Source organism: Rhinopithecus bieti, unplaced genomic scaffold, assembly GCF_001698545.2.
Source record: "Rhinopithecus bieti isolate Rb0 unplaced genomic scaffold, ASM169854v2 scaffold_24469, whole genome shotgun sequence".
NCBI lineage: Eukaryota > Metazoa > Chordata > Mammalia > Primates > Cercopithecidae > Rhinopithecus > Rhinopithecus bieti.
Window position 1 is genome coordinate 527,906 of NW_016811248.1, and position 12,611 is coordinate 540,516.

Here is a 12,611-nt window from a genome sequence, read left to right on the forward strand (position 1 = left end):
TTTTTTTTTTTTTTTTCCGAGTCTGATCTTATTTATTTGTTACTCAAAAAGTTATTTCTGACTGGATTCAGACTTAGAAGTAGAAGCTCGCAGAGAGGAAAGTCTGCGTCTCTTCGCAATTTGTTCCTGGCGCTTCTCCTTAGCCTCCTTCATTCTTTTGGCCAAAAGTTTAGCATATTCTGCAGCCTCTTCCTTGTTTTTCTTAGTACGCTGCTTCTTCAGAGCAATACGCCGCCGTTTGTGCTGCAAGACACGTGGAGTAACAAGACGCTGAATCTTGGGTGCTTTGGTCCTAGGTTTCTTACCTTCTTTGTTTAAGGGCTTTCTCACAACATACTGGTGGACGTCATCTTCTTTAGAGAGATTGAAAAGTTTGCGGATTCTGCTAGCTCTTTTGGGGCCCAGGCGGCGAGGCACTGTAGTATCAGTCAGTCCAGGAATATCCTTCTCTCCTTTTTTTACAATAACCAAGTTGAGAACGCTCAGATTGGCATCCACAATGCAACCACGAACTGATTTTCTCTTTCTTTCTCCCGTTCTCCTTGGTCGGTAACAGGAATGCCCCTTACTCAGCAGCAGGCGGACACGGCCATGGGTCAAGACACCCAGCTTCATGGGGAAACCTTGTTTGTCGTTCCCACCACTGATTCGGACCACATAACCCTTCCATTCTTCACCCAGAGCGTCAGCAGCAACTTCTGTGGCCATACGCTTCTCATAAAAGTACGAAGTTTGCGTTCATCGTCCACTTCAATGAGTTTCTGGCAGCCAGTGGCTGGGAAGGAGATGTTCAGCTTCATCTTCAAGCAGCTGAACGCCTCCGAGGCGCCACGAAAAAGAGGCAAAGCCAACTTCTTCTAAGAATAATTATAGATTCATTCCCCATCCCGCTCCAACTCCAGGCTGACCAGCACCATCAGAGGCTGGGACTCAGCCTGCGGGAAGCCCCTCCCTGACCACCCCACCCTCCAGCTTCCACTGCAGTTGGTAGAAGCATAGAACACAGCTCATAGGACCTGCCACCCCTGACATGTTTGGATGTGTAGCTGGGATCCTGGGTCCCTCCCCACAGGCCTCCCTCCCCAGCCCAGAGCTTCCCCACATTGTGCCCATGCCCCAGGCAGAATCCGGAGGTCCTCCTTCGTGGGGGTTCTCGGCCATCTGTAAGTCCCATGCTGACCCTGGGCAGAGGCTCTTGGTGGGGCAGGTAGGCGAATGGCTCCCCCTGCATGGGCTCATCAGGGCCCCACCATGCGGGACAAGTCTGTGCTGAGGAGGGGGCTCCCTCTGTCAGAAAGGAGGAGTGGAGGACACTGGAGGGTGGACAGGCTGGGCCCAGTGGGAGAGTGAGTGAGTGGGTGAAAGAATGAGTGACTGAGTGAGTGAATGAGTGAGTGAACGAGAGAGTGAGTGAATGAATGTGTAAGTGAATGAGTGAACGAGTGAGTTAGTGAGTGAGTGAATGAGTGAGCAAGTGAAACAGTGAGTGAATGAGTGAGTGAATAAGTGAGTGAATGGGTGAGTGAATAAGTGAGTGAAGAGTGAGTGAATAAGTGAGTGAATGAATGAGTGAATGAGTGAGTGGTTGAGTGAATGAGTGAGTGAATGAGTGGTTGAGTGAATGAGTGAATGAGTGGTTGAGTGAATGAGTGAATAAGTGAGTAAATGAGTGAATGAGTGAGTGAGTGAATGAGTGAATGAGTGACTGACTGAATAAGTGAGTGAAGGAGTGAGTGACTGAGTGAATGAGTGAATAAGTGAGTGAGCGAGCAAATGAGTGAATGAGTGAGTGCTCCAGGTCAGAGTGAAGATCTCTCCCTGGTGGGGGTCATGCGACTCGGACTCCCAGACATGGGATTTGGGGGAGGTGGGGAATGGGTCCAGCTCCTCAGAAGTGAGGCTGTGCCATCTGGACTCAGTCCCACAGATACAAACCAAGGGCCCAAACAGAACCCCACTCAGGCCCTATGGTTCCAGGGTAGCGGACCATGGACCACTATCCTACCAGCAGCCCCTGCACCTGTGGGTGGGACCAGCATCAGCTCGGGAGTTGCCTGCCCCGCCTCATAGCGGGAAGGCTCACTGGACTTTCCCATCAAGAACGAATCACGCCCAACAAAGGGTCCATCTGCCCAGGACACGTCTACTACATTCTACCCGCATCTCACCTCTGACCTGCCTTTATCCATCAACATGACAGAGTGTAGGCTTGGCGGGTAGGAGGGTGGGAACAGACTCTCTCCAAAGTCTGCTCCTGACCCAACCCACCATGTCACACTTTCTCCCCACAAGGCCTCCTGCCCTACAGTCCCTCCTCCCCACCCTTGCCTGGGGCCTCCCTCCCATCACTAGTCATTCTCTAGGGCTAAGGCATGGAAGGTGGCTGCCGACCACCAGTCCCCAAAACCCTGGGGTGCAGGAGCCCAGGTCTGGCTAAGACAGGCCTGACCTGGGAGGGCAGGTGCGGGACAAGGACATCAGAGGAGCTTTTGGTCCAGAGGCTGGGCACACGTGGGCAAGGAAGACACACAGATAAATGAAACCAGGTAGAAGCGGGGAAGCCACGACTGAATGGGGACGCAGGAACACAGGCTGAGGACCATGGGAAACCCAGCCCACCCAGCTCCTGCCTCAGGAAGCCCTTGGGAAACTGGCTATGCTGATTCCCACAGCGAGCGTAGGCAGAGCCAAAAAGGGCTTGGCAGGCAGGACAGAGCGTGAGCAGGATTCGGGCAGAGGGGCAGGTGTGGAGCGGCGAGAGGCAGCCATGGCCAGCCTGCAGGGCCTTGAACACTGCCCCCAGGCGCTGGCTCTCGTCTGTAGGGCACCATGGAAGTTTGGCAAAAGGGTACCTTGGCATACCCCAGCCAGCCCGTCTCATGCTCCCTGGCCAACCCCAGGCCCCTCCTGGGACCCTGGTTTCCAGAGATCACTGCTGGCTGCAGGACTGTATGATCACTGCCTGATGACTGATGGCTTGGGAACAGTCTCATTTTCTCTGGCTCTGATGGGACTTATTGGGGTGAACATCCCCATGGGGACATCTTCTCACATCTGGTTCTAAGGCTGAGAGACACTGGGCCTGTGCAGAGGGGACACCTGCCCTACCCGGCCATTGCCCCAAGAGCACAGGGGCGCAAGGCCAGGCCAGAAGTGGAGGCCACCCAGTCACCCCTGGGGCACTTGCAGAGGTCTGAGCAGAGAACCAGACACCTCACCCCTTGCACCCTTGGTGTGCACTGCCTGCAAGCGTCAATGAATGAATGAGGGAGGGAGGGTGTGGGAATAACATATGAGTGAAAGAATAAGAGTGAGTGAATGACTGTGTGAGTGAATGAATGAGTGAGAGAATGAGTGAGTGATGAGTAATGAGTGAATGAGTGATGAGTAAATGAGTGAGTGAATGAGTGAATAAGTGAGTAAATGAGTGCATGAGTGAATGAGTAACTGAATGAATGAGTGAATGAGCGACAGAATGAGTGAATGAATGAGAAAATGAGTGTGTGAATGAGTGAATGAATAAGAGAATGAGTGAGTGATGAGTAAATGAGTGAGTCAATAAGTGAATAGGTGAGTGACTGAATGAATGAATGAGTGAGTGAATGAGTAAGTGAATGAGTGAGTGAATGAGTGAATGAATGAATGAATGAATGAATGAATGAATGGAGTGAATGAGTAAATGAGTGAGGGAGTGAGTGAATGAGTGGGTTAATGAGTGAATGAGTGAGTAAATAAGTGAATGAGTGAGGGAGTGAGTGAATGCGTGAGTGAATGGGTGAGTGAATGCGTGAGTGAATGGGTGAGTGAGTGAGTAAGGGAGTGAGCGAATGGGTGAGTGAGTGAATGGGTGAGTTAACGAGAAAGTGAGTGAGTGAATGGGTGAGTGAATGAGTCAGTGAGTGAATGAGGGAGTGAATGAGGGAGTGAATGAGTGAGTGAGTGGGTGAGTGAATGAGTGAGTGAATGAGGAATGAGTGAGTGAGTGAATGGGTGAATGAGTGAGTGAGTGGTTGAGTGAGTGAATGAGTGAGTGAGTGAATGAGTGAATGAGTGAGTGAGTGAATGAGTGAATGAATGAGTGAGTGGTTGAGTAAATGAGTGAATGAGTGAGTGAGTGAGTGAATGAGTGAGTGAGTGAGTGAGTGAATGGGTGAGTGAGTGAGTGAATGGGTGAGTGAATGAGTGAGTGAATGGGTGAGTGAATGAGTGAGTGAATGGGTGAGTGAATAGGTGGTAAGTGAGTGAGTGAGTGATTGAATGGGTGAATGAATGAGTGAGGGCGTGAGGGAGGGAGTGAGTGCATGAATGAATGGGTGAGTGAGTGAGTGAACGGGTGAGTGAATGAGTGAGCGAATGGGTGAGTGAATGAGTGAGTGAATGGGTGAGTGAATGGGTGGTAAGTGAGTGAGTGAGTGAGTGATTGAATGGGTGAATGAATGAGTGAGGGCGTGAGGGAGGGAGTGAGTGCATGAATGAATGGGTGAGTGAGTGAGTGAATGGGTGAGTGAATGGGTGAGTGGATAAGTGAGTGAGGGAGTGGGTGAATGGGTGAGTGAAGGAGTGAGTTAGTGAATGATAAACAAGTGAAGGAGTGAATGGGTGGGAGAATGAACAAATGCAGGACAAATGCGCCAGTAGCCCAGGTGTTGCTGTCACCGCCCCGGGTCCACAGGGTGCTCAGCTTGCTCTCCCCATTCCCGCTGGGCCACAGCATTCCCTGCACCCGGCTCCCTGGGGCTCCCCTGGGTCTCTGCACCAGGTGGCCTGTGCCTCCAGTGCCCCTCCCTGCCCCGCAGCTGGAAATCTCCACCTCATCTGTGGGGTCCTTTTGGGAAACCACCACCTCAGGGAAGCCCTCTTGAAGTCCCAGACCAGGCTGGGGGTTCCCCCTGTGACACATGCACTTGTGCACATGAATGCACACGCACACACAGGCATCCATGCACACACGTGCACTCACAGCCCTCCTGCAGCCCTGGCGATCTTCTCCTTGCCAGTTTCAGGCTCCATCTCCCACCCTAGGCTGAGGACCCCCAGCGCAGGGACCAGTACCATTGCATTTCCAGTGATGGCCCCAGGACAGGGAGGGGCCGGAGGCGCCAGGTGAGGCAGGGTTGATATCTGAGTGCCAATCGCGGGCCCAGCTATGTGCCCGGCCGGGTGGCCTCAGAAAGGAGAACAAACGACATGTGAATGCCACTGTCGGGGCCTGGCACCTGGCACTTGCCCATCCAGGGCCAGTCCCTCTCTCCCTGCCCCTTCCCCTAAACACCAAGGGAAAGTGCCCGGAGGGAGGTGGAGGGCAGGCCTGGCTCTCCACGGGAGGCCTGGGGAGTGACTCTGGGCCATCACGGGACCAGGTGGAGGGCAGGCCCGGCCTTCGGTGGAGTGGGCAGTGCCCCCTAGTGAGGGGCAGTGTAGGCAGCTAAGCTCCAGGATCCACAGCTGGGGGCTGCGGGCTGGGGGCTGGAGGCTGGAGGCTGGAGGCTGGAGGCTGGAGGCCCACCTCAGATCACAACCCCTCCCTCAGCCTCCATTTTTTCATCCTAAATGTGAGAAGGGACCAAGTCCACGCCCTCCCTCTGCAAGTCGTCCTAAGGTTAGGGTGGGTTGGGAGGGTCCCAGCATCATCACGGGTCTCATCGCCGGCTGCTCTACGAACAGTAGGAGAAACTGAGGCCCAGAAAAGGGAGGGCCTCACCTAAGGGCCCAGTGGACGGTGGGACCAGAACTCCCCCATCCCGAGGAGCCCAGCGCGAGAGAAGCAAGCATGACCCCCGAGAAGCAGGACGGGCGGGCACCATGCGCGCTGCAGCACTGCCCTCTGCCGGCGCTTCTTGGAAACGCACCCCCTGCGGTGGAACGCACTGGGGACCCCTCCAGGTGCAGGGCATAGCTCAGAGCAACAGCGGCACTGAGCCAGGGTCCCCACCCCAGGAGCTCCCAGATAGGGACATGTGAAAGGCAGTGCAGCCAGCCTTGGGGAGACCAGGGGAGCGAAGGCTCCTGAGGTCGCAGACTTCCAGGAGGAGGGCGCTTCTCTGCAGAGCTGGGCCTAGGGCGGGTGGTGCTGACGGGCTCTGAGCAGTTTCCCAGGAGCATCGTCTTCACTGAGCTCAGGACTGGAGGGGCACCAGCTCCAAGGGGACCGCGCACACCGTCTCCCCCGCACACACCCCGCAGCCCTCTCACCTTCTCATCGGGCGTGGGAGAAAACATCTTCTCCTCCTGGGGGTGCTTGGAGAAGTCGAAGGGGTAGGACACCACCAGGTCGCCCCCATGAAGGCTGGCCGAGAGCACGAAGGGTATGGTCTGCATCCACTTCATGATTGCCTTCGTCTCCGGGGCCACCTGCCCAGGACAGACGAGGCCACCCTCAGGGCTGGGCTTCCCTGCCGGACCCTAGCCATGCCCTGGGCTTCTGCAGCCCTCTGGGCTCCAATGGTGCAGACCATCAACGACCAGTCTCTACATCGATGCTCCAGCTGGACTTGGCCCCCATCACTGGGCCCCTGTGGGGATCTAGGCATTTCCAACATGAATCTCTGCAATCTCACCAACACCCCAGCAAGGAGGTGTTCCCATTTCACAGACAGGTAACTGAGGCAGGGAGGGAGCACCAGGCTCTCCTTTCCCCGGGGAAGGACAACTCCGGAGAGCCTGGAATAACCAGGGACCCTTGGATGCCTTTGGTGGCGACAGGCGTGGACAGCGGCGGCGCCTACCTTACCCCACCAGTAGTGCTGGGGGATGGGGATGTGGTCGCTGCGCACGCCGCGGGTCTCTGCCAGCTGGTAGTACTCAGACGTCAGGTCCGGGAAATTTCGGTTCAGATCCAGGTTCTGCGCGTTCTGCCTCCCGCTCGTCCACCCGTTGTAGCCAGCACCCTGAAAACATGGCCAACCCCTGACTGGGTGGGGTCAGCACACCCCACCCTCCTCCTTCCAGATGGGTCTCACACTTGGCTGAGGGTCAAGGCCAGGAGCTTCGGTTTTTCCCGGCTTCATGTGATGAGCTCGGGGGTGCGCCTGACCCTTGACCTCCTCTCCACCCTGGGGCTCCCTCCCCGGGGTTCCTTGCTGATGCCACGGCCTCGGGGCCTTCCCTGGCTGCTCCTCCTGAGTGGGACATCCCCGACAGTGACCTGCTCTGCTTGTTACTCACCTCTCCGAGAGCTCCCCTGGCCACCGCTGACACACACAGGCACCATCAACTCCCTATCCACCATTTTCCTCTATCACACGCATCACCTTTTTTAATACACCTAGAATTCTCAGTGCCTTTCCTCTCCCCAGCCCCTGAAGCAGGGGTTTGCCAGTGTCGACATCTACTGAATGCTCCTCTCCTAGAGAGGCAGGAGCTAAGCACTGCTAAGATAAACTACTTGTACATGAATGAATGAGGGGGTGGTTCAGGCAGTGGCCCACAGAATCCAGGCATCTGGGCGCTCACCTCGGCGGCTGCCACCTCGTAGCCATCAGGATTCATGGAGGGCAGCAGGTGGATGCGGGTGGTGTTGAGCAGGCGCTGGATGCGGGGGTTGCCCAGCAAGTACTCAGAGCACAGGTACTGGGCTAGGTAGATGAGCATCTCCCGACCCGCCACCTCGTTGCCATGAATGTTGCCAATGAGCTTCACCTCGGGCTCCACTGGGGACAAATACAGAGACTTGGGGCATCATCTCAAAGCCTGGGGTCCCCAAAGGCATGAGGCCCCCCACTCAGCAAGGATGACCAGATGGGCTGGGACCAATTCATACTTGTTTTGACTCAGGAATCTCTGTATATAATGAAGTCTCATCAAGGTCATCACTTTTGTTAAGCTCGTTTTTTACACCTAGCCAGAATTATTAGTTAGCATAACTCAAGAATATGAATAATATATGTTATCATTGATCCATGCAAATTTCAGTGATGGTCTCTCTTCATGTTTGTGTAAGAAGTCAAGGTATACATTGGTGCTTAGCCGGAAAGGTGGTTGGCCCTTGAGTGGATGAATGGATGGGTGAATGGATGGATGGGTGATGGATGGATGGATGGATGGATAGATGGATGGATGGATATATCAATGATGGATGGATGGATGAATGGATGAATCAATGATGGATGGATGGATGGATGGATAGATATATCAATGATAGATGGATGGATAGATGAATAATGGCTGGCTGGATGGATGGATGAATAGATGATGGATGGATGGGTGGATGGATAGATATATCAATGATGGATGAATGGATAGATGGATAGATCAATGATGGATGGATGGATGAGTAATGGCTGGATGAAATAATGGATAAGTTGATGCATGAATGAATAGATGAATGGATGGATGTGAAATGGCTGAATAAAATGGATGGATGGATGGATAGATGGATGATGAGTGGATAGATGCATGGATGTATGAATGAATGGGTGAATGATGGATGGATGTGTAATAGTTGAATGAATAAATGGATGGATGGATGAATGAACAGATGTATAAATGGATGGATGAATGGATGAATAGATGATGGATGGATGGCTGGATGGATAGATATATCGATGATGGATGAATGGATAGATGGATAAATCAGTGATGGATGGATGAGTGAATAATGGCTGGATGAAATAATGGATAAACTGATGCATGAATGAATAGATGAATGGATGGATGTGAAATGGCTGAATAAATACATGGATGGATGGATGGATGGATGAATGATGAGTGGATGGATGCATGGATGTATGAGTGAATGGGTGGATGATGGTTGGATGTGTAATGGCTGAATGAATAAATGGATGGATGGATGGGTGGATGGACTGATGGATGGTTGCATAAATGGATGGATGGATGGATGGATGGACTATAGGAAGAAGAGTGGACCAGGTTCCATGGCCTTACTAGTTGTGTGATTACAGGCAAGTCACTTCTCCTCTCTAAGCCTCGCATTGCTCCCCTGGAAAATGACATCTCCCTCCCCAGCTGTGTGTGGCCCAGGGACATCTAGGGATGAGAGGAAACACCCACATTCCTCAGATGCCACATGTCAGGTGTAAATGACCTGGGAGCTTTCTGTGCTGGTCACCTCCCTTGGCCTTCTGCACAGGGGCACCTCTTGCCCTCAAATTCCAGTGCTGTAGGGAGAGCCTCTGCCTCCTGCCCAGAGCATGTTACAGTTGGAGGGGGAACATAGTGAGCCTTGGGGGCCAGGGCGTGACCACTGGTCCCTGGTAAGAGATAGAGCCCTTGGGTTCATGGTGTCCATGCTGCCTAGGCCAGCAGGATGAAGACCGGCTGAGGCTGCCAGCCCTGAAAAGGCCCCTGAGTCCACAAACAAAGAGCACGTGCACTTTTCAGTAACTGCTGGGGACCAAGGGTCAAATGGAGGCTGCTTCTAAAATAATCGATTCTGTTTGAGTAATGTGCTCGTGGGACAGGTGTGGCTGGGGGCTGAGGCCCAGGCAGGACTCAGACTCACTGACCCCTAGGAAGCCCCAGACTCCAACCCTGAATGTCCTCAGTGCCCTGGGAGAGGGGGACCTCCCCACGCGGGAAACAGAGGCCACCCATCCAGAAGGTCTGGGTGTTTGCTAGAACATCCTAGATTCTTAGACACCACCAGCCTGAGTGGCTCTTTGCAACTTAGGGTAGCAAATCACGACAGCAATAAAATTTGATTTCCTAATTTGCCCTGCAGGAAGACCCCTCTGAAGGAACAGAAATGCCTAGCATTTTCCATACTGCCCGTTCCCGCTTCAGAACAGGATCCAAAGCCTGATGGAATGAAAACGGACTTGGATTTTTAAAATAGAAAAATCTCTTTATTCATAGCATTCTGTGGTGTCACACTCCTGGAGCGGTTTGGAAAAGGAGAGGCTGGTGCCCAGGGACAAGAGTTGTACAGACTTGCCTGGGGTCCAGTGTGCCAGGACAAGGTCTTCAAACGGCAAAAATGCAGCGTATGGCTACACACTCCTAAGCACAGAAGGACCCGGCACTCCTATAGCCTTTGTTTTGCTCCTCCCTGACTTATGCCTGTGACATGCCGGGATGGTGCCCTCCTCCCTCCAGCCTCCCAGGCGACTCCCAGACAACCTTACTATCTCCCTGCAAGCCCACATCCCAATATGATCTTTTCTGTCTAAAATTTATTGTTTGGCCAGGCACAGTGGCTCACGTCTGTAATCCCAGCACTTTGGGAGGCCGAGGTGGGTGGATCACTTGAGGTCAGGAGTTCAAGACCAGCCTGGCCAATATGGTGAAACCCCGTCTCTACTAAAAATACAAAAATTGGCCTGGTGTGGTGGCCAGTGCCTGGAGTCCCAGCTACTCAGGAGGCTGAGGCAGGAGAATTACTTGAACCCAGGAGGCAGAGGTTGCAGTGAGCCAAGATCGCGCCACTGCACTCCAGCCTGGGCAACAAGAGCGAAACTCTGTCTCTAAAAAATAAAATAAAATTTCCTGTTTGTTTTATGTCTTTTCAGCTACTGGATCGATGTCTAAATTATTATCAAATAACCTAGTCTGCCACCCTAAATTTTGAAGTAAGATGGATATCTGGAGAAATCCTCCTTTGTATATACAGTGGTTGCACACGCCCAGTGGGACGTGGCCTGCACCAAGCAGCTCCCTGAGGGCCCCAGCTGTGCCCAGACCCCAAACACCCAGCCAACTTGTGCGCCCCAAGGTGGAGCAGCCCAAGCCCTTTCCCGAAGCGGGGCCAGGCCAGGTCCTCCCAAGGGCACTCACTCAGCTCGTGCTGGCCGGGGCGGCTGGAGAACTCGATGACCAGCAGGTCCCTGCCGTCGAAGCTGCGCCCGATGCTGTAGGTCCTGGCCACATGGGCGCAGCGGGAGGCTGTCCGCCTCAGCACACGTACCATCTGGGCATAGGAGTGGTGGCTGAAGCGGATGAAGGTGGGCGGCAGCCCCGAGGGCAGCGCCTCGTCAGCCTCCAGGCCTCCTGGGGGAGCAGTGGGGGGGCTCAGTCAGTGTCAGACCCTGAGGCTTCCTACCGCTGCCTGGGAACACTGACCACACACAGCACCCTTAGCCCCCTCTGCATGACAGCCATGCTTGGACAGCTCTATCTTTAATTAGAGTTCCCTCTGCAGTGCCTACAACAATATCTAAGCCAAATGACACCCGAGGTATGTACACAGCACAACGCCATGGTTCCTGACCGAATAATGTGACTGAATAAACGTACTATGGGGCCACTGTGGGAAGTTCCTAAAATACAGAGCAGGACAACAGAAAGGAAAAGAGATATATGGGGCCCTGGACGCCCCAGGGCAAACCCCTGCTAGGTGTGCAGAGGGGCTTTTTCCTGGGTGTGTTTTCCATGACAGTGGCACTCGGGCAGTTCAGTATTCTGCTCCGTTTGCTTGGCCAATGGTGGAAACAGGAAGCCTCCTTGTGGTGCCCCCTCCGGCTGCATGTAAGGCTTCCCAGTGTTTCTGTTACAGCCTCACCAGCACAGCAGTGAGCACCAGCCCGGGAAGGAAACAGAAAGGGGGTTCTGGGAAGGACTTCAGGGAGGAAGAAAAAAGTGGGTCGGGGGAAGAGGGAGGGGTTCTGGATCCAGAATACGAATGTCTCTATGTCACATATGCACCAGCTTCCCCACCATCCTGTCATCCACTAGAATAGAGACACCCCGAAGACCACCCCGGTGACCCTCAACTCCCTCCATCCCGCTAGGGGCTTTGCAGCAGCCAGGCCCACAGGAGCAGGACGCAGGTGCCGCAGGCTGTTCCTGGGTCCACAAAGAGTTAATGTGTTTCTCCAAGCTCTTCCTCACCCTGTGGTTTTGCTTCTGCTCAAAACGGTTCTCCAGGGGAGAGACTAGCAGAGGAAGCCGGCAATTTGGCAGTAGAGATGCCCAAAATAATCTCAAAGTGACTCCTTGGGCTTTCCCAGGGCTGTGGGCTTGGCTTCCTTCCTCGCCTCCCTGGCCTCCCACAGGCACCTCCAGCGCCTCTGCAGGGACTGAGCTCTGCAGACAGACGGCTCCTACCTGCTGGCAAAGGGCATCCTGCCACTGCATCTGCATGGAAGCCCAGGGTGGACAGGATCCGCCCTTCTCAGATTGGGAACCAGAGGATGCAAGACGTGCCAGGATCAGCCCTGAGTGCCTGACACAGCCCACAGCCCAGGGCTTGCTGGAGCCTGGCCCCGGTGTGTGTCTGCTTTCCTTCTCCTGCCCTCCTCAACGTCCCAGCACAGAGTCATATGTACAGTGGGTGCTCAGTAGCTGTTTGGTGAATGGCCAAATCCACCCCTCCATCTGCGATGGGCTTGGGCCACTCCAGCTAAAGACCCCACCGCTGTCACCCTTCCTGAGGCTTTGCTTCCTCTTCCATGGAGCAAGGCTGCCGCGAGACTCGCATGAGCCAGCACATGTGTGGCACCCGCAGTCAGATCCTCTGAATCCAACCACGAGCGGACGCTACCCTGCACAGCTGAAAGTGGCACATACTGGCCCTGGGCTCTTCAAAGGCATGTTCAGACCCATTCAAATGCGATGAGATGCCCACGTCCAGGCCTCAGTGGCAAGAGCCACATCCCAAGCCTTGGGGGCCACATGCGGCCAGTGGTGACCGTCTTGGACAGCACAGAATAGAACAT

At 54.1% G+C, this 12,611-nt stretch overlaps 1 protein-coding gene and 1 pseudogene across 2 annotated transcripts in view; both read right to left on the bottom strand.

Annotated features, from left to right (window-relative positions):
• LOC108543227 (40S ribosomal protein S6 pseudogene) lies at positions 1-838 on the bottom strand (annotated as a pseudogene). The gene has a single exon (XR_001889514.1). The product of XR_001889514.1 is annotated as a 40S ribosomal protein S6 pseudogene (transcript).
• Positions 1-12,611, bottom strand: part of CPZ (carboxypeptidase Z) — a 29,767-nt gene that overhangs the window by 7,863 nt on the left and 9,293 nt on the right. Inside the window, exons 4-11 of the mRNA XM_017893600.1 lie at positions 10,732-10,944; positions 7,453-7,649; positions 6,726-6,887; positions 6,193-6,351; positions 5,702-5,852; positions 2,620-2,817; positions 678-775; positions 74-243 (exon numbers count right to left, since the gene is read on the bottom strand). Of these exons, the coding sequence (XP_017749089.1) occupies positions 74-243; positions 678-775; positions 2,620-2,817; positions 5,702-5,852; positions 6,193-6,351; positions 6,726-6,887; positions 7,453-7,649; positions 10,732-10,944 (1,348 nt within the window). The remainder of the gene's footprint in view (positions 1-73; positions 244-677; positions 776-2,619; positions 2,818-5,701; positions 5,853-6,192; positions 6,352-6,725; positions 6,888-7,452; positions 7,650-10,731; positions 10,945-12,611) is intronic.